General features: G+C 33.6%; 2 protein-coding genes across 2 annotated transcripts; both read left to right on the top strand.

The window, feature by feature from the left end:
* The first annotated feature begins 9,314 nt into the window (after positions 1-9,314).
* On the top strand, positions 9,315-19,726 carry LOC131601698 (DNA glycosylase/AP lyase ROS1-like). Its single transcript, XM_058873561.1, has 20 exons — positions 9,315-9,749; positions 9,890-10,501; positions 11,298-14,300; positions 14,388-14,732; positions 14,813-14,903; positions 14,983-16,243; positions 16,331-16,410; positions 16,528-16,612; positions 16,692-16,783; positions 16,863-16,931; positions 17,071-17,107; positions 17,190-17,272; positions 17,613-18,083; positions 18,172-18,208; positions 18,283-18,340; positions 18,487-18,629; positions 18,715-18,780; positions 18,880-18,994; positions 19,084-19,122; positions 19,211-19,726. Exons 2-20 carry the CDS (start codon positions 10,054-10,056, stop codon positions 19,459-19,461), a joined length of 6,774 nt encoding a protein of 2,257 aa, XP_058729544.1. The 5' UTR covers positions 9,315-9,749; positions 9,890-10,053; the 3' UTR covers positions 19,462-19,726.
* A 998-nt stretch (positions 19,727-20,724) lies between these two features.
* Positions 20,725-22,469, top strand: LOC131604727 (protein MAIN-LIKE 1-like). Its single transcript, XM_058877151.1, has 3 exons — positions 20,725-20,871; positions 21,611-22,273; positions 22,350-22,469. The coding sequence occupies exons 1-3, from the start codon at positions 20,725-20,727 to the stop codon at positions 22,467-22,469; spliced, it is 930 nt and encodes a 309-aa protein (XP_058733134.1).
* Positions 22,470-27,296: the final 4,827 nt, after the last annotated feature.

A 27,296-nucleotide genomic window follows, 5' to 3' on the forward strand; every position in this document is an offset into this window, starting at 1 on the left:
TCAGACTGAATGGTCTCTATATTTGGTGATATATGATGATGACATTATAATATTGGATTTCAATAAAAATAAGATATTCAACCTTGTTTGCTACAAGTGGCAGTAGATATTTAAATCTCTTAACTGTTTTTTAAATAAATTTTATTTATTTTAATAGATTAGTTGCAATTGTAGTACGTAAAAACATCTAAATTTTAGAAAAAATTATAATATAAATGATGTTTTTATTCTTATAGAACCAAATTTTTTTGATAAATAATATTAATTTAATTAATTTTTTTAAAATATAACATTTAATTTAAAACTGAGTAAGTAAAAAGTAGTGAAAATGTGGGATATAAGTATATTGCTATAGTGAAATTGATGTGGCTTCATTTGGTATATTGGATAACATCTGTCCTACTTTAGGTTAGAAAATAAAATGCATGCATGCATACATTACATACATGATACATATTACATACCACGTGCTCTTCCAATCTTATCTCTTGGGAACAACAAAACAAAACGTGTCACACTAGGTATATGTTGAAAAGACAAGTAGGATTAGTAACGGTAACATTTATCTCTATCTTTATGTAAAACTTGAGTTTTATTATTCTTCAGTGGCTGAAGATCACCCTTTTAAAAATGAATAAGTGGGATATTGCACGTTTAAATTCATGATCTTACATATGATGTTTTTGTATACTATTATCAACTGAGTTAATTTAACTGAAAAATATATATTTATACTTAACATGAAATAACAAATGCAAAACTTATATGTGTAAATTTTCAATGTATTTAAACATAATTCATAAAAACTTAAATAAACACAGGAATACAAAAATGTTAACATCACACTAATTTACGATGTAATAAACAAACATTTCATTATCTTCAATAGAAGTTTATTAATACAAATTGTTAGATGCAACTAAAAGAAATAAATAAAATACACATGGAAAGTGGAAATATATCATTAGCTTTAATTAAAGTTCAATTAATTAATGCAAATTGTTGGTTGCAATTAAAAATAAGTAAAAATAATACATGTGGTAAGTGGAAACATATTAGGTGAAGTTGTTATGTGTCTTTGTATCATTATGATTGTGATTTTATGCTGAACACATTCTATAGAAATTCATAGTAAAAATTAAGATCTCAAACACATATTGACGTCCCCTTCATCTAAAGGTTCTATCGGTGTTGTCTCATTAAGTAATAAGGAAAATGGACAAATCACAAACGAATTGATTAGCCTATAAGGTTCTCTTTTCATTATTATTACTACCATTATCAATTAATTTTAGGTGAAATTCTCAATAAAATTTAATTTTTAAATTAAGAAAAAAGATTTATTTCGATCACTCACAAAAATTACATACTTAAATTTAATTTTTGAAAAAAAAATTCTATTTAATCGTTTACAACATTTAATCTGGCCATATAAGTCATTTTGTTTATACTTTTTTTAAATTATTTTTTCTTATTTCTAAACTGTGACTAAGTTGTCATGTGTATTATTTATGTCAAATGTATTTTTTAATAATTACGTGAACATCCATGTTAAATTTTATTTTTTATTTTTTTAATTATTAAATTGATTTTTATTTTAAATTTTAATTTTATTTTTAAACGATTCAAATTTAAAAATATCAAAAAAACATGGAAAATCTATTCTAAGAAAGAATCAAACTCAAAGACTTTTAAAAGTCCATATATAGTAATATTAAATAATTCTCATATAAAATAGAAAAATACAAAATTTGTATCCATGAGTTCTCAAATCTAGATTCCTTCAAATTAAATGGTAGTCACTTTACAATTTGACCAACTATTTTGCGTTGTTAATATTTCTAATGATAAATAATTAACTTAATAATTCAAAATAAATAGTTGCTTATTTACTTATTTCAAATAAATCTCAAATAAATATTTAATTTTTCAAATAATACACAAATTTAAAAATAAAATGTAAATCCTAAATATAATTAATCAAGTAGAACTAAATAAATTAATATTTAATTAAATTACCATTAAATTAATTTACTATTATTATTATTTAATTTGAATTTAAATACTTTTGAAATTAATTGATTATCTAATATGAATTAATTAAATATTTAATAATTAATTGAATTACTATTAAATTAATTATTATTATTAAATTTAATTAATTTGAAATAATTAAATATTTATTTGATAGTTTACTTGAAATAAGTAAATAAGTAAATTTTTATTATAAATTATAAGTTAAATATTCATCATTATAAATACCAATAGTAGAAATTGATTGGTCTAGTTGTAAAGTGACTATCATTTAACTTGAAGGGACCTGAATTTGAGACCCCATGGGTAAAAAATTTGTATTTTTTGCTTTAAATTCTGAATGGTTTAATATTGCCACAAATCATGGGAATCATGAGAATCGAAATGTCAAAGTCTATTATGAAGGATAACACCTAATGTTAAGCAGTGTTCGATAGAATCCTGTTGATCTTAGTTAAGAAATCTCTTGGATGATGACACCTATCAAGAAGAGTTATCAAGCTTCATCGGATAGAAAAAGTTAAGTCCTAAATGAAGTGTCAAATCATGGATATATCAAGCAAGGGATCTTGAATCTTCAGAGTTGTAAAAGAGAGAAAGTGTGAAAACTCGTTATTTTTGTGCCGAGTGATATGTGTTTGTAATGGTATAAGATTAGCTCTTAAAATACTAAAAAAAATCACCCAAACACTTTTGAATGATTAAAAAGCCTTTATTATTTTATTAACTACCAGAAAGGGTTTTTTACATGGCATTGAAGTCTCTGTCTAATCAATTTAAAGGGTTTTTTACATGGCATAATCGATTAATCCATCAGAGTTAACCAATTATCATCTTTGTAACCCTAATAATCGATTATTAGGTCTCTTAATTGATTAGTGATAACTCCTTTTAAAAATCTTCTTAATTTAAATTGCATAATCGATTATGTGATATTTATAAGATTATGAGCATTAAAAAACTGATAAATTTTTTCCATTTTTGAGTCACACTTTGTTCTATAAGTAGAAGGCCCATTTCTTGTTTCATTCACACCAAAAAAACCTATTTTGAATACTTCTTCTCACTCATTCTCTCTCTCTCTCTCTCTCTCTCTCTCTCTCTCTCTCTCTCTCTCTCTCTCTCTCTCTCTCTCTCTCTCTCTCTCTCTCTCTCTCTCTCCAATTTTGCCTTAGTGCTTTGAGATTGAATTTTTACATGTGAGGTAGTTTGGTTCTAGCGTGTGGCACTGTTGTAATATCTCTCTTATGCAAAGGTGCTTTAGGTTTTAAGATAAACCAACTAAAAATCTCATGTTTAGTTGTTAAGGTGAACATGGTAAAACCTCGGTTTAATTTTTCGAGATTAGCCTGTTAAAAGATGGTGTTTGGTTTGTGAGCTTACGCTGATCTTAAAAGCTCAAATAAATATAGGTCATTTTTCTGAGTATACCAAAGTTGGTAAGAATGATCAAAAGGAGTAACCAAAGAACAAGTCTTCGTCCAATCTTGTTGATGTCGTAACTAACAGTAAAGAAGATAGAAGTGAAGAAAAGAGAGTAGGTAAGGGAAAACACCAGCACATTGTGGCCATTACTGGAGGTGCGTCCTAGAAAAATGTCTCGCCAAAAAGGACGATGACGAGGAAAAATGCAAGATTTATGGTTGTCCATAAGAAATACATAAACACCTCAGCCAATACCCCGAATAGATCAATGCTCGATTTTAGGGATAGCGAGAAAGTCAGAGGAGTCCCAAATGATATCTTTCCTCTGATCAAAATTTCCACAATCGTCCACTTCGACGTATCCTAAATACTAATCTATAGCAAAAAATCTTGTGATATAATATACAGAGTTGTTCAAAACGATGGGTCTGAAGAAGGAAAATTTATTTCCATATGAAAGAGAAGAATTGCAAGCATTCAATGGCACAATGATCCGTTCTTGGTGATACATTGAGCTAATGATATCCCAGGGAAAAGGAAAAGAAATTAGGACTTTGAACTCACAGTTCATTGCAAGAGAGTTTATAATTGCATACACGGCCGACCTTTTATATAGGCTATATATGCAATGACATCCTCAGTTATCCACAAGCTAAAATTACACAAATAACATGGTGAGCCTGTCATAATTAATGTTGATCTAGAAGGAGCCAAAATGATCTGTCAACCGCTGTAACAAGACCAGGGATAGTGAAAGTCCATGGAAGTCATTGCAGCTTCCCTCACCGGCCATCAAAGGAGCATGAACATCTAGCCTCATGCAGGAGGAGCAAATCATGTTGGCTAAGTAAGAAAGATTGGATGATCAAACAAGCAATTAACCCGGGAGAATAAGCGGTGCCATCCCACTTAGTTATGTTGACAACCTTATTATGTTGTTGTTTCTTCGTATAATTAATTAACTCACCAAATTTTATTGAAATATTTCAATCTTAATCAATGAAGCATAAGTTCTAAAACATCTATTTTCTTTGTAACCATGAAAGTCAACAACGAGTCTGGGGTACGACCAAATAAATAGAAGCCCCAACCCAAAGACTCGAGGGTGTTCTCATAAGCACCATAAATGTATGACTAGAGTAATCAAAATCCCACGATGCAAATCACATACAAAGAAAGTGGCAAATCATAAAAGCACCTATAATCGTCCTGTCTCTCTCGGTAGCTAGCCACTTCAGAGACTCTGATGGGTCTGCCATACGTAAAACTCGGACCAATTTTTCAACTGAGGGGAAGGGGCACCGACCCTTGGTCGGGCACGTCCCTAAATACTTCTAGTATGCTTCGAGCAAAAACTCACCAAAGTTTTAGAACATAATAAATAATAATAATAATAATAATAATAATAATAATAATAATAATAATAATAATAATAATAATAATAATAATAATAATAATAATATGTATATAACAACATGATACGTGTCTGTGCACTTAGCACTTTTTGTGGTGCAATTATATAATTACAAGTATATGCAAATATGTTGTTATAGCTATTATATCCAAATATAGTCCAAATTTATATTAGGTTGACAAAAAAGTTTAATACAAACAAATTATGACAAAATTTACCTTTAACTGTTTATGTTTATAGTCAAAATTTATAATGCAAACAAGTTATGGTCATGATCCAAAAGAGGTTATGGCATAAATTTAATGTAAATAGGTTATGGCCATATAATTCAAACAAGTCATGGCAAAAAATTTACTGCAAAGTGCAAAGATGTTATAATTTGACAGAATAAAGAGACAAAAAGTATATTTAAACTAAGATAAATACTTACATAAAAACGACTATAAATCCATTTTCTTAAAAACAATTAATAAGAAGAGATAAAAAGTTAAATTTATTTAAAATTTAATTATTTTTTTAATTGAAATTGTGGGGTGGTTATGATATTGGATGAAAATTATTTAAATTTATTTTAAAAAATATATATTTAATTAAAATTATGGGGTGATTGTAATAATGAAGGAAAAAATATATTATTTTTTTTATTAATAAAAAATTATTACTAGATGTGTGTAGAAATACGTGTTATATTTGCGTTTACCTAAAAAAAAGTTCTTAAACTAATTATTTTTATAGGCTTTAATATTGCAATGACATTTTCTTTAAAATAACATAAAGTCAACTTAGTTGACAATTGTACACAAATATTAGATATAAAATTACGAGTTTAAATTCACCTCATCCCAATTATTCATCTTTAAAAAGGTAAACTGCAATAACTAAATAACTTTTTATAAAAAAAAAATGAAGAAATCTTATTTCATTAAGATAGAGAAAGTGATAACTAAAGTATAAACTTTAACTTTTGAAAGTTCTGACATTTATAATAATTTAATGATAACACTGAATCAGTTGAATTTTGTGTGCATGATTATATACATTATCTTAACTTGTGAAGGGAAAGAGAACACCTTCTGCACTTTCACTCTTACCCATCCTTCCTGTCCTTCATCTAAAAAAATTGCAATCGATGAAGTATATACATATACAATCGTGTAATGTCTGTATTTACCTAAGAATTTCTTAAACTAAATTACTTTTATAAACTTTAATATTGCAATGACATAATCTTAAAAATAACATAAAGTCAACTTAATTGAAAACTGAGCAGGAATATTAGCTACAAAATTACGAGTTTAAAATAGGAAAATCTCAATTGTTCATCTTTAAAAAGGTGAACTCCAACTACTATACTAGTTGTCAAAAAAGAGTTTTATTTTATTAAAAGAGAAATGTTAGTGCTTCGTATTATTGAGGAATGTTAGAGACACTTTTTTTTCAACATTTTTAAATAATTATTTATTTATTGGTTGAAATATATGTAGTTCTCTATTTTAAAAATAAATTATAGTACATAAAGTAGTAAGACGCACATGTTTTTACTAATAAAAATAAGTGTTCAAAAGAGTGTTGAAAAAACAATATTGCTAACACTCATCTTCATTAAAATAGAGAAAATAATAATTAAAGCATAAAATTTTAACTTTTAAAAGTTCTGACATTTATAATATTTAATGATAACACTGAATCAAAATTGAATTTTGTCTGCATTAATATCCATGTACAAATATTTTAACTATTTATCAAGGGAAACAGAACCCCTCTTGCATTTTCACTTTTGCTATCTTTCATACCCTTCGTTTAATGATTTGGATTACTCTTTCTGTTTTAAAATGAGTACTTCCTCCGTTTTTTATTATAAGACCATTTACAATAGTTTCAATACTCAACACCCACTTTTTCAACTCCCAACACTCCACATCATTTTCTCTCTCTTCCACCTAATAACTCAACACTCATTCAACTTTTACCTTCTCCAATGGTTTTTCACTCAACACCCTACCCCACCACTTTTTATTTTCATAATAAATAGTTATCGATTAAAATTAAATTAAAATAATAAATACTTAACAATTTATTTTTTAATTTTTTGTAATAAAAACAAAATTTATTGAAATAATTGGAATCCATTTAAATGATTATTGGGATCCATTTCACTAAAAAAAAGACACTTAACTTCAAAATAAACACTAATAGAAATATAATAATAAGATTAAGATAGTGAAAAACTTGGTTTTTTTTCTGTGTCCAAATCAAATGAACCAAGTCTCTATTTATAGAAAAAAAATCATGAATTTTGGTAAAAAAAAAAAATTAATTTGCAACGAAATAATTGAGTTCAAAGTATTAAATGGATAAAAATCTGGCCAGCCAATCAAGCCCAGCCACGTGGCCCCTGCGTCAGTGTACATTGTGTTGAGTTTTCTCAACATCTCTCTCCTCCAACACACACTCAACACTACTCTAAACACTCATTGCACATGATTTTGCCATGTTGAGTTTAAATAAACACACCCATTGCACATGGTCTAAGTCGTTTTAGAAAAATATTTTGTATTTTAATATAAGTCGCTTTACAATTCCAATGAATAATTAATGCTATTTTTCCTATTATATTCTTAAATATTTATTATTCTCTCTCATTTCAATTATATAAATTTATCTTCCACATGTCATTAATGAAGGATAATTTTGTAAAAACCATCATACTTTCTCATTTTCATACAATTATTATTTTTCTTAATCTGTGTGAAAAGTCTAAAACGACTTATAATAAAAAAACTGAGGGAGTATTATTTTAGAAGAAAAATTTTGTGTTAAAATAAGTACTCCCTCCGTTTTTTATTATAAGTCGTTTTAGACTTTTCACACAAATTAAGAAAAATAATAATTGTTGTATGAAAATGAGAAATTATGATGGTTTTTATAAAATTATCCTTTATTAATGACATGTGGAAGATAAATTTATATAATTGAAATGAGAGAGAATAATAAATATTTAAGGATATAATAGGAAAAATAACATTAATTATTTATTGGAATTGTAAAGCGACTTATATTAAAATACAAAATATTTTTCTAAAACGACTTATAATAAAAATCGGAGGGAGTATCATTTTAGAGGGAAAATTTTATTTTAAAATGAGTGTCATTCTCACTTTTCAATATAAAAGTGATGGTTATTTTTACAATTTTGTCATTTAATTATTACTATATACACAACTTTCAATACATTAATAAGGTTAATTTGGTAAAAGTATAATATTTTATGACAATATTGTTACATTTCGTAATCTGTATGCAAAAAGCCAAAAACCTTAAACGACACTTATTTCAAAACGGAAAGAATAATATAAAAAATGGTTAATAATCATTTACCTTCTGCCTTATAGGCAAGTTTTGATTTACCCCTTTAAAAAAAGTTTTGAATTACCCCTATAATTTTTGGGCACCCCCTAAGCATGTAAAAATCAGGGGTAAGTAAAAATATATATATATTTTATAGGGGGTAATTTTTCCTTTTAAAGGACAAAAGACTTAAAATTTTAAAATTATAGAAGGATAATTCAAAACTTTTTTTTTAAAGGGAGATAAATCAAAACTCACATATATGATATGAGATAAATAGCTATTAACCCTATAAAGAAAAGTTAAATTGCTTTGAAATGAAAAAATTATATAGATGAATGGTTAAGCTGTGGGTTGAATAAGCAGCACTAAAAAGTATTAAAAAGTATGCAGGAGAGAATCCAGATCCATTTAATAAGATATTAACCTTTGTAATTTCTTCTTCATCAACCACCACCACCATCCTACTCATAAAAAAATATTATATTTTTTGTATTTCAGGTACTACTAGTAACCATGTTTTGGAACATATTAATTTTTTTTTATCTTCTTCCTGACTTCACCAATCACCACCATCGTCATTCCTTCTTATATAAATTTTTTTTAAGAGTCATGTTAACCAGTATTCTGAACACTCTTTTAAAATGCTAAATAAAATTTTTTTTTAAGTTTCTAATTTTTTATATATTAAAAATATATATTTTTTAAAAATTTATCACTTTAATCACTTAAAAAGCACTCCAGACACTGATGACCATTTCTTTTTTTAAATTTCAGGTACTACTAGTAACAGAAATTTGAAGATTAGAAGTTGAATTAGAGATCATCTGTTCTAAATTATTTTCTAAAAATGTTTTTAAATATATTTTCAAAAACATATATATTACTTTTAATTTATTATTTTCCTTTCAAAACACTTCTTATTAGATATATATTGTTAATAATAATTTTTATATTTTAATATATATCAATAGAAATAGTTATGCTGACAGTGTATTTAAATTAAATTCGCATGCATGCAATATGTATACGTACCAGTTTTACAAAATTATTCTTCATTAATAAAAAGAGGCTGCATGATAGTTTTCTTTCTGCATTCGGAAAGAACCCTGTTATGTTCAGTTATGATATAAATATAAAAGAGAGAATAATTTTATATAAATGGGTGCAGCTATACACCTTGATCTCGTCTTAGAGTTTATATATGAATTACCCTAGTCTTGAGGTTAACAATTTTGTGTTCTTTCTCTTCTCTCTTTTGGAGGCTGAACTCATAGTGTAACTATGTCATCAGATCTCCATTGACTCTGTAACTACCTTCCCATGAATTTCTCCTATTCTCTGTTTTTGTTGGCAGCATAGGAAAGGAGAAGAAGAAGCGGAGTTCCCAAAGCCAACAATCAGAATCAGAATCACCATTTTTTTTTCACAAAATCGTTTTTTGTTTAATTAGCTTAAATTATTCAAAAACCTATCAGCAATTACTGAGTAGTTACGAGCTTAATCTGTCGCCAGTTATGTTGCAAAGGTAATTAATTACTTCTTTACTCAATCTCATTTTTCATATCAGATTCTCTTCTTCAATTTCTCATTTATTCATTCTTTTTTATTCATTTCCCAATTTTTCTTATTTTTTTCTTCAATTTTTTCATTTTTTGTCTCTGTTAGGTTCATGATTCATCTTGTTAATGCAAATTCCGAAGATTGATCAAATTTTTCCCTTTATCGAAAAATTGAGCTCCGTCAACTGTTCTGAGATAGGCCCACTTGCCAATTTCCAATTTTTTTTAATTTAAAAAAAAAAAAATCAGTTTTTTAGGTGAATTGTGAAAATGGAGGTTGGTGAAATGGGTAGAAAGGAACCAGAATCAGAGATTCCATGGATTCCTACAACCCCTGCTAAGCCAATTCTACCAAAATCTGTTCCGATCTGCACTCCAGTGGAGGGAAACAACCAAACCCATCATCATGGCAATGGAGCAGTTGCATGTTCTGAATTCTCAAATGGGTCAGAGAAAAACAGAGAACCTTGTCATGGATCAGTATCTGTGGCTACAGTTGCAGACATTGCAGGTGATAATGGCAAAATATGTGAAAAGATTGATTCTGGTAATAATGTTTCATGTTGGAGTGAGCTAGGTAGTTCTGCCGAATTCATGTTTCCGACAGAAGTAGCTTCGTCGAATTCAAATTCTTATGTAGCGCAGCTCGGAAACAATAATGGATTGAATGATCTATTTGGTCCTTCAGTTGTCCTTAATAATTCAAGGGTTCCTCAAGGTAAGTGAAGTGTTGCAGCTATTTTTACTGTATTTAATTCATTCCTATTTTTATTTTAATACTGTGTTATATTTTTATTTTATTTTTCTATGGAAAACTCAGAGGAACCCAATGAACATGCTATAAAAATTTAAAACTGTGCAGAAAATATTTGAAGATGTAATGTTTAAGATGATACGGGGAAAACATTAAACTATAACATAAAATCGATATTCTTCACTTAGATGAAGGGACATATACACAGACACGACATTGATAATAATTTGAGACATCACATTGATATAGCGACTTCAATAATAACTTGAGACACGACACTGACACATCGACACCAATAACAATTTGAGAAAATTGATTAATTGAATGTGTCGGCTAATGGTGTTTGCTGACACGTGTTAGACACCCAACATGCCTTCGGTCAAAAGTGTTCGTGCTACAGGTTCAATCCCGCTCCTAAGCAAATAGTATGTCTTGGGCATATTTTTTCCCATTACCACTGGTTTTGTACATAAATGAAGAATTGTGTATTCAATTTTGAATTTCTAAGCTTTCATTAAAAGAACTAGTTTTCTACTTAAAACAAATTTATCTGCATGTTAGAATACAATTTCCTTTGAAACTTGTAAATCTTGTGACTGTGATGCCCTTTGGAAACCATACAACCTTTTGTTCAAGAGGCATAGCTTTCGGTTCAATGTTTCCTTGTCAAAAGTTTCAGCTTTAACTCCCTTTTAATACTGTGTATGAAACTGGGGCTGTATTGCTTTTATTCTCAGTTTTGTTTGAACTTTTAATGCAGAAACATCCGACAATGCTTGCTGTAGCAAGAGAACTTCCCCGGGTGACCCTGCCGAGATGCTTGATAAGGATGGACCCTCACTGAACAATGAGGTATGCGAACTTGTTGTGGAACTTAATGGCGCTTCTTCACCGTTGAAGGAGAATCACAACCCAGCTGAAGGGAGCAGCCTCTGTACGGGTCTGAATAAAACACCAGAAAAAAAGCCGAGGAGAAAAAAGCACCGGCCCAAGGTCATTAGAGAAGGCAAACCCAAAAGAACTCCGAAACCAGCTACCCCAAAGCCTGCGCAATCAAAAGGAAACATAACTGGCAAAAGGAAGTATGTGAGGAGAAAGGAATTGAACAAAACTCCTACTCCTGCAACAGAAGTGACCGGAGAAGTCGCAGAAAAAGTACCTGAAGCTGCCGAAATGTCATGTAAAAGGTCCTTAAATTTTGAAATAGGTACAGAAGATGAGAGTTCTGCAGGCAGAGGAAATACAACTTCACTTCTAAACAAAGAAAATGGTGTAGCCGTACAAGAAACAAATATTGACCTTGTTTGTGATTTAAACACTTCGGTTAAGCATGCATCAAACAGTTTCATGCCATTACCAAAAGGTACACAAGTCCTAGATACATCTTCACAAAGCACCCACCCTGAGGCAAAGCCAAAAGAAAACCCAACTGGCAAGAAGCGTGTGAGAAGGAAATTGAACAAGTCTCCTGATCCTCCAACAGAAGTGACAGGTGAACTGACTACAGAAAAGATGTTTGAATTGGCCCAACCACCCTGTATAATTTCCACAAATTTCAACAAAGGAGGAATGGAAGAGAGTTCTGCTGTCAAAGAGAATGTAGTCGTAGAGGGAACATATCCAGATCTTGCTTATGTGAGAAGGCCGGGATTAAATAAGTCTTCTACTCCTACTGAAGTATCCGGAGACTTGGCTGGAAAAACGATGTCAGAATCTGCAAAAAATTCTTGTAGAAAGTCCTTAAAGTTTGATGGAGGAGAAAGAGCTGAAAGTTCTGCCAGCGGAGAAAATGCAATTGTACATCCGTGTATAGAAACTGGTACAGAACTACAGGAAATTGAGGTAGGCATTGCCTATGATGTGAAGGCTCTCATGAAGCAGGCAGCAGAAAATAATTACCCATCAATTTGTAATAATGAACATACCCTAACTGTGCATCCGTGCAAAGAAACTGGTGCAGAATTGCAGAATATTGATGTAGTCCTTGCCGATGATATAGAGCATTTCGTGAAGCAGGCAGCAGAAAGCAATTACATGTCATCTTTTAATAATGAACAAACCCTAAGTACGTCCCCTTCAAAAACTAATTCTCCCGAGGAAAAGCCAAGAGGAAACCTGACAGAAAATACGTATCAGAGAAGAAAACGGTTGAACAAGTCTCCTACTTGCCAAACAGAAATGACAGGAGGACTGACTGGGGTGTTGATGCCAGAATCTAAAGAAACAACAATGAGTAGGTTCTCAGATTTTGATATGGCTATGAAAGATGAAAGTTCTGCTCAAAGACAAATTGTAAATGTGCAAATGGACGATGTGGTAAAGGAAACACCCGCAGGCCTTGCTTATGAAGAGACTTGGATGAAGCAGGCATTGCATAGTTACATACCTGAAGGTGAAGGGAAGTGTGTGAGAAAGAAGAGATCGGGCAGGAAGCTTACTCCAAAAAATAAGGCAGGTGAATTGACTAAACCAATTATGTCTGAACCTACCATAATATCGTGTAGAATGTCCATAAATTTTGACACAGGAGGAAGAGATGAAAGCAGTATGTGCAATGAAAGCCTCACCAATGATCAAAACACCTTGGCAAAAGAGATAGTACATAATTACACATCGTTATCTGAAAACACACAAGCTCCAAGTATATGTCTTCCAAAAAGCAAATTTCTTGAGGTGAAGCAGAATGCCAGGAACAAAAATAAAAGAAAGAGTCTTGCAGAGGCAGAGGATGGAAACAACGGTAATGCTCAGGCTTCAACAGTAAAGTTAAAAATGGTTGGTTGCGAGAGAGAGCAATCTGAAACCACTGAAAGAGCAGATAATGGTCAAGCTTCAGCAGTAAACTTACAAATGGAAATGGTTGGTTGCGAGGGAGAGCATTCTGGAACCAATGGACATGCAGATAATAGCAGTATGAATCTGATTGGGGCACAATATAATGGATTGCACTCATACCAGTCAAATACATGTCTTCCAAAATGCAATCCTCCTGGAAGGAAGCGGAATGCCAGGAACAAAAACAAAAGAAAGGGTCTTGCAGAGGTTGATGATGGAAACATCAGCAATGGCCGGGCTTCAACTGTAAATTTACAAATGGTTGGTTGCGAGAGAGAGCATTCTGGAACCACTGAACGTGCAGATAACAGCAGCGTGAATCTGATTGGGGCACACTCTAATGAATTGCACGCATACCAGTCAAAGTTTTCACTTCAGTTTCCAAATATCCAGAAGAAAAGGAGAACTGGAAAGGGAAAAACTCCTAACACTCATATTACATCTTCTGTGATTGCCAAAGAGGGAGTACCACTAATATACGCTCATGAAGATGCTCAAGTGCATCCTTATGCATCAAACCACAGCTCCTGGATGTATGGTTTGGGATATAATGCAGTTGTACGCCGAATCATAAATGAATCTAGAGAAAATTATATTCATAATACTCAAACATTTGATGAGTTCAGAATATCTTTAAGAAGGATGGCAGAAATATCTCAATTACCAAATCAAACTTGTGATTATAATTCTCTAATGAGAATTAGAAACTGTATTGAACCAAATTACAATGCAAAACAACTGGACTATTCAGACCGGCAAACAATACGAGAAGCAGAAAGACCACAAGACATGCCTGTGTCATGTGCAAAAAAGAAGCGAAATAGAAAGAGAAGTGTTCTTTCCAGTTCAACACATCCTAACAAAGATGAGATGCAACAGTGCCATAATTCTGCATTGGGAAATCACCACCTGACACTGGTGAAACCAGGTATTTCCACTAAACACTTGATTTTTGTGTCGGTAACATAGTATAGATGCTCAATGACAAATTATACAATGTAATTTTGCATTGCAGGTACTGCTCGCCGAGTAATGCGGAAAATAATGCATAATGTTGAAGCATTAACAGAGCAATTTAGACGGCTAAACATAAACACGGGAGGGAAAGAACTTGCCTTATATGGGCAGACTGCACTTGTTCCCTTTCAGGGCTCATTTGAACCCATCAAAAAACAGCGCCCACGACCTAAAGTTGATCTTGATGAGGAGACTGATAGAGTATGGAAGCTTTTGCTGTTAGATATAAACCATGATGGGGTTGATGGAACAGATGAAGAAAAGGCCAAATGGTGGGAAGGAGAACGTAATGTGTTCCGTGGACGAGCAGAATCATTTATTGCACGGATGCATCTTGTACAAGGTATCAACCCTAGTTTATTCCTTTGCATTCATTGGCTTTAGTCACATATTTCATTTATTAATTTAAAACATAATAAACAGGAGACAGGCGATTTTCTCGATGGAAAGGATCGGTTGTGGATTCAGTAGTGGGAGTTTTTCTCACTCAAAATGTCACAGACCATCTTTCCAGGTACATACTCTATTAGTTTTTTTAGCTGACTTTGAATTTAACAACATGCCACAACAACAATTTTTTTCTCTGTTGACAGTTCTGCGTTCATGTCACTTGCTGCTCGATTTCCCAAAAAGTCAGGCAGCATGTGCGGAGAAGGCACGAGCCAGGCAGTCAATAAACAACAAGTGTGTGTGGTGGAACCAGAAGAGAACACCGAATGTGATGTAAACTTATTGAATCAATCTGTTTGCAACCAAAGCTCTATGACAGTAGATATAGTTGAGCATTCTGGAGAAAAAACTGTCAACTGCAATGATTCCTGCAGAATTACAAGTAGCCCAATTAGCTTAACAGATGAATCGAACTGCAAACGAACAGAATCACCTCAGAGAAATATTACAGAATGCCACAGCCCAATGGTGGTGATTGAGGACAGGGAAGAAAAATCATGTCATGATGGTACAGGGAAAGAGTTAAATGACATTGTTTCATCTCAATCCTCTGTCATTTCATCTCAAATATCTGGAGATTTTTCAAATTATCAAAATCCTGAGAAGATAGGATCATGCTCAGATAGCAACTCAGAAGTTGAAGATCTGTCAAGCACAGCAAAATACAACACTTGTGGTTCCTTCTCTAAGCTTCTTGAAATGGTAAGTTCAACCAAGTTTTCTGAAGTTAACAGTCAAAGAAGCAAATCAATTGAGAACATGAGAGATGACAATGCAACAGAAAGCTGGAAAAAATCAAATGTCACTCAAAACTCTTTAAGAGAATCCATCATTCCGTCCCATGAACATAATTTGAAACTCACACTCAACTTAGGAGCTCATCAAGTTAACTGCTCTGATCCTCTCAACACAGAAGCTTTGTCAAGTGGCATCTTAAAGAATAAAGATGAAAATGAGATGAATACACTTAGTTTTCAAACAGACGAATCTGCAGGCTCTGTTGCAGTCACTCATTCACATAATGCATCTCAAGTCCATCCTCGGGAACAGAGTAATCACATGCAGCAAAGCCTTTTTGACATTGCTGGACAAACTCTTGATCTGATTCAGAAAGAGAGGGATTTAAATTTTGGTAATCACAAAGATGTTGTGAGGAGTGAAACCAATGAGATAACTTCTGACCCAATAAAGTTAAAGACCAAAAATCAACTAAAGGAGGAAAAGGAACAATTTGACTGGGATAGTTTACGAAGAAAAGCACAAGCTAAGGCTGGGAAAAGAGAAAAGACAGAAGACACCATGGATTCCTTAGACTGGGATGCCGTGAGATGTGCAGATGTTGGTGACATTGCTAATACAATCAAAGAACGAGGCATGAACAACAGGCTTGCCGAGCGTATTCAGGTAAAATGAAACTTCAATGAAATGCTATTTATCATTTTTGGACAGAGAAATTAGTGAGCAGCACATTTTACATGATTTATTATGCAGAAATTCCTGAAGAGACTGGTTGATGATCATGGAAGCGTTGACCTCGAGTGGCTGAGAGACGTTCCACCTGACCAAGCAAAGTAAGTGAATGATTAACTAAGCCACTTAGTTGAAATAATATTTCTCATAATGCAACTAGACCTTCATGTAGAAAAATATGCATATATGTGCTTAATAAAATTCAATTCATCATACAGAGAGTATTTGCTAAGCGTGAGAGGACTGGGATTAAAAAGTGTGGAGTGTGTGCGCCTGTTAACGCTGCACCATCTTGCCTTCCCGGTAAGTTGAAAACAAAGGTATGCGCAATTGCAGGAATATATATATGGAATAAATCTAATAAATTATTGCCATATAACAGGTAGATACAAATGTTGGACGTATAGCAGTACGCTTGGGATGGGTACCTCTCCAACCACTGCCCGAGTCACTACAGTTGCATCTCCTTGAAATGTAAGTACTGCATAAATAAATTATACTAGGTGGTGCTATTTATTTGGACGAGAAGAGCTAATATCATTGTCCATTGTAGGTACCCGGTGTTGGAGTCCATACAAAAGTATCTCTGGCCTCGATTGTGCAAGCTAGATCAAAAAACATTGTAAATATTTCTTTTGAATTTACATAGCAAACAGACAGAAATAAATACTAATTTTTCTTTGTTTCTGTAAGTTTAGAAAGGGTAATGTACCGAGGGATTATTATTTTTTATGTTTTATTGAAATTGCTATGTATTACAGGTATGAGCTACATTACCAGATGATTACATTTGGAAAGGTAAGTTGCATTTTCTTATGAGAGACCAACACTATTTAACCGAAGCCTATTGTGATTTTGACATGAACTGTGATGAATGCAGGTCTTCTGTACAAAAAGCAAACCAAATTGCAATGCATGCCCAATGAGAGCAGAATGCCGACACTTTGCTAGTGCATTTGCAAGGTATGCATATATTTACTAAATTCTGAGGGGAAAACTATGTTCTCATCATAAATTAGAACTTTAGAAGGCACTACAAATATTATTCTTAGCAATGTAGATATTGAACATGAGACATTAATACTAGAATGTTCATATATCCAGAATTATAATACTAGCTAGTACTTACTTCATTATAGTGACATCACTCTAATAGCATTCAATCCTAATCCAAACAGTATATTTAAGAAATGGCTACTTCGGTAACAGCTGAAAAATTTCTCATTACCGCACTAAAAATCCAACAATATGCATGTACTGTAAATCATGATATGATCAATTACTGAAGCTTTATTGCTTGCAGTGCAAGGCTTGCCCTGCCTGGACCAGAGCAGAAGAGTATAGTAATTGCAGCTGGAAATAGTGCGCCAGATGAAAACCCACCTGTAGTCATGAGTCAGTTGCAGTTGCCTCTTGCTGTGAATACAAACCAAGTGGAAGAAATTCCCGAAACAGAAGTTAGCGGACAACTGGCAAGATCTGAAGTAAATATCTGCCAACCTATCATTGAAGAGCCGACAACTCCAGAGCCAGAATGTTCGGAACAAATACTAAGTGATATCGAAGATGCCTTCTACGAAGACCCATGTGAAATTCCTACCATTAAACTTAACATAGAGGAGTTCACTATGAATTTACAAAACTATATGCAACAAAACATGGAACTTCAAGAAGGTGAAATGTCTAAGGCTCTGGTTGCTTTGAATCCAGAGGCTGCCTCCATTCCTGTGCCCAAGCTAAAGAATGTTAGCCGATTGCGAACAGAGCATTGTGTGTAAGTAACATAACACATCTCCAACTAAATACCCTAGGAGTGAAAATTTTCTAACAACTTATGCTGATATAATGTTTCCTTCATACAGTTATGAACTCCCGGATACGCATCCTCTTCTGGAAGGGGTTAGTTATTACTGCATTTGTAAATCTATTTTATCCAATATGTTCAACTTATATTAACTACTTGTGCATTACAGTGGGACAAGCGAGAACCTGATGATCCTGGCAAATATCTTCTTGCTATATGGACTCCAGGTAGACAAAAATAACGATTCCGTTACCCTGAGAAGTATTGTTTTGCACTATGCACCAAAATAAGTCGGGAAGTTTCAAAATATATAAATTGTTTCGCTTCCCTTGGTACTTTCTAACTCATTTTATTAAATAAATTATAAATTTAGGAGAGACAGCAGATTCAACACAGGCACCTGAATGCAAATGCAGATCTCGCGAAGAATTAGGACAACTCTGCAATGAGAAGGAGTGTTTCTCATGCAACAGTTTCCGTGAAGCAAATTCACAGATAGTTAGAGGGACACTCCTGGTCTGAATTCATATCAAATTAATGATTTTAAACACATCTTTACTAATTCTTACTCATTACTAATTCTCATAATAAATATGACCAGATACCGTGTCGAACAGCTACGCGTGGGAGCTTTCCATTAAATGGCACTTATTTCCAAGTCAACGAGGTAAAATAGCGTGAGATCACAGATTTTGCTAAATTTCAATCCCTTTTATACTCGAGTGGTTGCAATTTAAGCACCGCTAACATGTGTCGGTCGAAACAGGTATTTGCTGATCATGAGTCGAGCCTTAATCCTGTTAGTGTTCCCCGAAGTTGGATCTGGAACCTCAATAGGAGAACAGTCTATTTTGGAACCTCCACAACATCAATATTTAAAGGTAAAAAATGCAGAGCATGGTAATAATATATTATGGCATGCATTATTCTTGTGTCAAATAATGAAGCTGATTTATTTTTTCACAAACAGGTTTATCAACACAAGAAATTCAACAAGCCTTTTGGAGAGGTAAGATTTAAGTCAAAGAATGCGATCCTTCTCTACTAGAGGAACCTTTCTTCCAGTTAACCTAACATCTACTGAAAATGCTTTGTAGGGTATATCTGTGTGCGAGGGTTTGAAAGGAAATTGCGAACACCGCGTCCTCTGATGGCTAGACTACACTTCCCAGCTAGCAAATTGGCCAAAGCCAAAGAGAAGACAAAAAAAGAGTCAACTCCAGCAAAGGAATCACAAGTACCAAAACCGGCGAAGAAATCACAAGAACCGAAACCGAATCCTGAACAGCCTGAACAGCCTGAACTGATTACAAACGGTCACAGCCTTCAGGAGAAAGGAACAGCCTGAAGTCTACAATAGTCTGTAGTATCGTGTTGCCTAGTAACTTGTGTGTAAAATGATAATGACAAAGTCATTATTTAGTCTTAAGCTGCGTGTTTTTATCATCATTATATGGACAATTCGTTTTTCTTTCTGTCAAGGTTATTAGGTTATTTATAATGTATCATCAGTAGCACCATAAGTCCATGTAGCACCAACACTTCTCATTAAAGTTGTGTTTGGTGTCCTATATATAATGGTTTTTCTATATTTAACTATTCTATTGCTTCAAGTGATTATCAGTATGGTGTCGTGTCAATATTGTTATGAACGAGTAATGGGTAATGTTCAATCAAAATGCAGAGTTGGATATTTTCCTCCTGCAAATTTCCGATGATGCAATATACGGTAAACACATAGATCATCACTAAATCATAATCATCTTAGTTTAGTGAAAATAGTAACAAAAGTAGTCTTCAACAACTAGAAGCAAAGAAAAAAATCAAAATTCAAAGGCTATGAAATTCTCACATTGAGATCTATCTGCATCTAACGAAATATAAAACAAGAAAGTATCAAAATCATACAGATGCATTATGCTAAAAGAACTCAAGTTAAATAAACTTAAAACTTGAAATAATAGCTATATGGAGAATGGATGTTGAGATAAGGAAGTCGAAGTGTACCTTTTAAATTTCGGAGTGTGGAAAGAAACTAAGTGAATTACTCAAGAGATAGAAATAGAGATGCTAGAATAGGGAAGACGAGATAGAAATCGGGATGCTAGCAAAGAGAAGCCGATGGAGGCAACTTTGGCGCCATTTTTATACTTGGAATATTTTCGGGTGGCATTTACTAGTATTTAGTACGCGGGAAAGTAATGTTTTTGTCCACCTTGGGCCAGGATTTTTTTTTATGAGAAATTAACATGTCATCCCCCAATTAAACATGTCACCCTTAAATCTATGAAAAGATCAAAATGTCCAACCATTTTTTATTATCATATGTTACCAAATTTACGCGAGGAACCGGACATTTCAATTTTTTGGACGATACCGAAAATTTCGAGTGCATACCGGAAATATGGCGAAAACAAGTAAGTTTTTCGATATTTTTTGTGAAATTTCCGGTATTTGCTACCAGAAATTTCAAATTTTACGATATTTGCTAATTTCCGGTATTTTCATTTACCAATTCTCATACCGAAATTTTGAAATTTCCGGTAATTCTTTTTTTTTTAAAATGTTTTTTTCCTTATATTTTTAAATTTTGCAATGAGGACCAGAGGCAATGACGGTTTTGTTGCGAGACTGGCCACAGATAGAGCAGATGTTCTTGCTCGGACCGATACACTCTGATGGAGCTTTCCCTATAGGACCTTCTGACAGGTCCGTGTTGACGGGATACGCTGACCATGTCGCTTATAGGATATGGCAGGTATGGGTGGGAATAGGCCAGGCCGACTAACAGGGGCCTACGGCCCAGCCTACTTAGGTCAAGGTCAGGCCAAGCTTTTTACATAAATAGAAAAGGCCTAAGCTTTTTTATAAGCCTATTTAGCTAAAAAGGCTAGGCCACAGGCCATATAAAAAGCCTTTTAAGCCTATGAGGCTGGCCTATTTAAATAAATTTGAATAATTTTATTAATATTATATTGTATTTTGTATTTTGAATTAAAATATAAAAATAAATATTAGTTATCTTAAAGAAATTATGAAAATAAGATGAAAAAAATCTTATGAACAATGTCATAAGTTACTTCCATAAGTTTTTTCAAACAAATAGTATCACAAAATTTATACTACTAGGTAAACTCAAATAAGTCAATGCAAACAAACATTTAATCTCACTGATCTTTTAATTTGTTAGTCTATATAAAGTTGAGTTGAATGACTTATTTACAAATGTTCAAATGAAATAGGCTTTTAAGTAGGCTAACAGGCCAATCAGGCCTTCTAAAAGGCCAGACTCAAGCCAAAAAAATAAGCCTACTATAGGTTACAGGCCAGGCTTAGGCTTTGAATTTTTTAGCAGGCTCGGGCTTGGCAAAGCCTAGCTCGGCCCAGCCTATTCCCACCCCTAATGGCAGGCGAGGTATGTAACATTGCTTAAGTGCTTAATTTTTATTACGCGGTTTGATTTATAATAATTTGTTTTAATTATATTTTTGTGTCAGGAGCGTCCAGTGTTGAAGGTCGCTTCTCACAAGTCGAAGTTGAAGAACTTCCCCGAGAGACCGATGCCTGAGCGAGTGAGGAGGATAGTTCAGGACTTCCATCTGATGGAATTTGTAGGATGCTCCCTGACGATGTTGAATGCCTCTTTGTTATCAACTTTTGTTGAGAAGTGTCACCCGGAGACATCATCCTTCCATCTCCCGTTTAGGGAGATGACGGTGACTTTGGATGATGTGGATGCCCTATTTCATCTTCTAATTGTTGGTGCGTTTTTCACACCAGTTCATAGGGACCAGGCAATGGCGGTGCACATGGTGATGGATGCGTTTGAGATTGATGAGGTGGAGGTCCTACGTGAGTTTAGTGAAACTCGGGGCTTTCACCTTAGGATGTCTTGGTTGATGAGGACTTATCAGGAACTTGTGGATGCAGGGAGGTATCAGGCTGCCGTTAGGGCGTACATGCTACAACTATTGACATGTACTCTCTTTGCAGACAAGTCTGGAGTTTATATAGATGTCCGTTATCTTTCTCTATTCAGCGCCCTTGACACCCCATGTTGGGCTTGGGGAGTGGCGGCTTTGTCGATGTTGTACACGGCGCTTGATATTGCATCTCGTCCTGACACAAGACATCTTGCTGGTTACCTGAGCTTGTTACAGGTATATTATAATTTTTTACATTGTTTTTTATGTTTTATTTTAATTTATCTGAGCTTGATGAGTTTTATTTATGCAGTGTTGGATCTACGAGCACTTCCCTCACATCTATGAGCGGAAGATCCAGCGTGTTGCGGCTGTTGTTCCCTTGTGCGAAGAGATGGAAGGCCAAACAGGCCATTCCAGGAGGGTTGATTGAGTACGGGCGGGGGTTGGATGCTCTAACGCTGGATGATGTCATCTAGACACCGTATATAGGTCACCGTTCTCATCGTCCTTTTGATGTATCTTCCTTGTATTCAGGATATGTCAGATGGGAGAGTCATGCGGCTAGACACTTGCCTGAGAGGTGTCTATGCCATTGTGGTTATATACAAGGTATACCACGTCTGGTCCCAGAGACTCTAGCTGGTGGCATTGATCGATGGTGTAATACGGTGAACTGACTTTTATCCGAAATGTCGCGGTAAAGCAAGAGTCGCCACCGACTTTTATTTTATCCAAACAAGTTAGAAAGGCTAAAAGAAACAGGAAAAACCTTTTAAATAAAATAGGGTTCGGGGGGTAATTATGCAAAGGGAAGGTGTAAGGCACCCTTTGCATCCATGGTTTTCCATGGGCTCTTAATTGCTTTGCTCTTTGTTTGAAAAGAAATGTAGAAGAAAAAGAATAGGGACTTTAGCTCGTAAATGAGCGTAGCCCTTTTGAAGGATTATGAGAAAGAATATAAAAATTTTAGAGCAAGGCAAAGCAATTAGGGGCAATTACCTTAAACTTAGATGATAGGTTTCTTTTAGCCTTTCAGGATGAAAGGGCCTATCCATGCCATGAGAGGGCAGGAAGCCTTTCGTTTGGATGTAAACGGGTCATCGCATTATCGTTCGCCATAAGACTGACTCATGCCATAGAGAGGCAGGTAGTCTAAGGGAAGGATCAGAATAGCCTTTCGTTTAGGCAACCCGAGGATACCTCAGCCTTTTCGTAGGCAACTTCCGAGGGTCGAGATCATTTTTAGTGTATCGAAGGCAGCATCATTAGGGACCATGATCTTTAATCGAGGCAACATGGCTGAGGTATCCTCGTATTCGAGGGACTGGCTATTCTGCAAAAAACACAAGGCAACAGGCAACAAGGCAACAGGCAACAGAGAGGTTTACCCAAAAGTGTGCGTGTATGCACCAATCATGTGATTATATTCAGAAAATTATCCTATAATTAATTATCTAAATTCATTAGAGGCTTGCACTCCCTAGGATTAGGGGTGGAAATAGGCTAGGCTAGGCTAGGCTTTAGAAGGCCTGAGCCTGGCCTACGATAAACTTAAAAGGCCTAAGCCTGGCCTAAGGCCTATCATAGGCTCAGTTTTTAGGCCTGGCCTGGCCTTTTTAAAAGCCTGGCCTGAAAGCCTATTTGAAAAGCCTGTATCTCATTAAAGTTTTCAATTTATTCATATTACTTAAGAAGCCTTATAGGTCGGCCTATATTTGCATATATAAACGGACCTATTTAGCCTTTGTTATATATATATATATATATATATATATATATATATATATATATATATATATATATATATATATATATATATATATATATATATATATAGGGTAGCCTATTTAGCTTTTTTTTCTAATATATATGTATACATGGACCAACTTATTTAGCATGTTTCTAATATATATGAAAATATAGGCCGACCTATAAGGCTTCATAGGCTTTATTAATAGCCTAAGCCTGGCATATTTAATAAAATAGGCTTTTAAAAAAGCCTAAGCCTTGCCTTTTTATTAAATAGGCCTGGCCTGGCCTAGGCCTATGTAGGCTGGGCCATAGGCCCCTGTAGGCCGGCCTGGCCTATTCCCACCCCTACCTAGGATTACTAACCACGCAGTTTAATATAAACAGTAATAATGGGGAAGGGAAATTGAAACCAGCGGAGGAAAGGGGAATTGAAACCAGCGGGATAACACAAATGGGTTTGAAACAAGTAATAATATAATCGAGATTAGGGTTTAGGGTTACCGATACTCGACGCTTTGGCAATTGACAAACCCTGAAAATGTGGGAAAAATGGCAAACAAAAGATGGGTGAGTGCATTATCGGTTCAGAGGCGAACATTACTAACCCTAATAAAATAGGAGATAAAGAAATTAAGAATAAATAAATACAAGGGCACTTAGCTTTGCATTTTGAATTTGATCTGACATGGTTGGCGGTCGAAGGAAGCCTCAGGGTTAACCCTGAAAAATGGCAAGGGCAGAAAAATAGATGGAGTGAATGCATGCACAGTTCAAAAAATATAAGGGCAAACCCTAAAATCAAAGGAAACAAAATAGACTTTGAAATTTAAATGAATCGAATACTTAGCTTCGTATTTGACGTGGCGCGTAGTCGGAAGGTACCTGAAAAGCCAACCCTGAAAAGGCACAGAAAAAAGAAATATTCAGTGCAGGGTTAATTCTCATATACCCTGATTCGGGCGTTTAAATAAGATAAAGGCTCGATTTAATTAATTATTGGTTTCACAACCTAATTAATTAAATCGAGGAAAGCAAACAAAATCAGACAGAAAAACATTTCTAATGAATTTTTGGAATTAAAATAAAGCGTATACGAATTATTGAAAATATAAATATAATATCTATATAATATTAAGAAAATAATTTAAATAAATATTCTTATTTATTATAAAATAAAATAAAAGAATAAAAGAAAAAAATATATATATGTATGTAAGAAAATAATTTAAATAATATAAATATATTAAAGAAAATAAATAAATAAAAATAAATATTATTATTATTTAAAAAAAAGTTTTTAAAATAAATAATGTATATAGTTTTTAGTAAATAAAAGAGAAGAAAACAAATAAAAACATATATATATATATATATATATATATATATATATATATATATATATATATATATATATATATGTATGTATATATATATATATATATATATATAAGTAAATAAATGATTTTAAGTGATAAAAAAGAAAAAAATTTGGAGGACTTAGCAAGTGATCTGGTGTGGCTCACGTATACAGTCCACCATGCGCCTCCAGCTGCCTTGCGTTGGATCTGAGAGCTTGATGAGATGAAAGGCTAGGATGGTGAGGGCACACGATAACGCGTGTTTCATGTTGCGTGCGATCCATCTGGAAAGCCAACCCAACACGCGCGCGAAGCAATTCAAACAGGCCAATCAGGTGATGCCACGCAGTCGTCTTCTACCTCTAGCCCATACTTTTAACAGCGCTCTTTTTCAGACGCGCTATAATATGTCTTCTTCATTCCTGAAAAATAGCGAATAGGGGCAAACGGCCATAGAAATTTGGCGCAATAGCATGAATGAATTCGTCTTGACCATGCGAACTTGATAGTACCTGTCTTAAGGTCTAATTTTTTGTGGTTTAAAAAAACCCAAATTGAGGAACATGAACCCTAACATGGTATATTCCTCATATCAACGCCAAAACGCAATTAAAGCTCCAGAATTGATAAACACATCATGATAAACAAGAATATGCAATTATAATTGATTAAAGATGCGTGTATGTGTGGGTACGATGTAATTTAGAATTTGACAAACCGAGGGTTATTGACAACGATTCTGAGAGCTTTGATTCTGGAGGAGGATCGAGACACACTCAGAGATGCCTTAGGAACCAGTTTTGATCAATAGCAACTCTTGAATTGGCTTCAATCTCAGAATTGGTTCTTGAATTTTCTTGACTCTTTGCACTCGGATTTGATGGTTCTTGAGGCAAAAATCCGTGAACCCTAGCATCTGGCTTTGATCAGTATATATATGAGATTGATTAGGGTTGATAGAACTGAAGGAAATCCTTTTGAATCTTGAATTGAAAGTTTTGGAAATTTGATTGAAAATCTCTTATGAAAACTTTCTTAATTTGCTCAATTTCAATCTAATCTCTCCAAACATTATTTGCACGAATTTGTAATGATTATATGATATATTTGATGATGAAAATAGATCCAAATCATATCTTTTATAAAATATTTGATTTTCTTCTAATTTATATGATTTTAATTCTTTTTAATTAGAATAAAAAATCAAATTAAATCAAATTAATCATATATTTTCGTGGCAAAGAGATTTTGGGCTCTTGAATACTTGGGGACCAAGATTGAAGCAAAATAATTTGGGCCCATTTGCAAAAAGTTCCAAGTTTCTTCCTATTTTTCCTTCCAAAATAGCCCAACTTTGACAAGGTATATCTCTCTCAATTTTTGAGGTATGGAAGTGTTCTAAGACTTTCTAGAAACCTTAGGGAGTCCTCTAACCAGTGTCTTTGGTCTCATATCAAAATCATTTTTTATGCTCCTTGTGTGTCCTTTTGAAAAAAATGACTTTTTGTTGACTTTTGAAAAGGACCTATAATGTTTTGGTCCATATCTCCCAAATGAAGCATTTTTAGACTTGGCATGTGAGAGACAAAGTTGTAGAGAATCAAATTTCCTTCAAGATGAGCTTTGGATGGAAAATTTTGGATGTTCCATGTGAAAGTTATGGCTGGTCAAAGTTCAATTGACTTTTCCTATACAAAACCCTAATTTAGAAACTTTTTGATTTGTTGATTTTTGATCTTTCCTTGATGAACCATGATCAATTCTTGATCAAATGGTGAATGATACTTCAATATGAGGATCTTGACAAAAGATCAGGAGTTTTGACTTTACTTTGACCACAGTTGACTTTTTAGGTCAACCAGTCGACTGTTGACTTCCTGAACAATTGAGTGACCAATTCTTTGAGATGAGACTTGATATTTGTCATGGAGATTATGTGAGATATATTGAACCATATGAGATGCCTTGGAGCCATTGATTCACTGATTTTCCTTTGAATAAACCAAACCTTAGTTTCAGAGCCTTGCATAGGAGAGTGTGTCTAGAAGCTTTGTGTATTGATTTGAATTTGAATAAGAGAAATAGTATGGGAAAATTTTGGGGTATGACAGCTGCCCCTGTTCAATTATCTTAAACCTGAAGATGTA

The sequence above is a fragment of the Vicia villosa genome, linkage group LG5 (assembly GCF_029867415.1).
Source record: "Vicia villosa cultivar HV-30 ecotype Madison, WI linkage group LG5, Vvil1.0, whole genome shotgun sequence".
Lineage (NCBI taxonomy): Eukaryota > Viridiplantae > Streptophyta > Magnoliopsida > Fabales > Fabaceae > Vicia > Vicia villosa.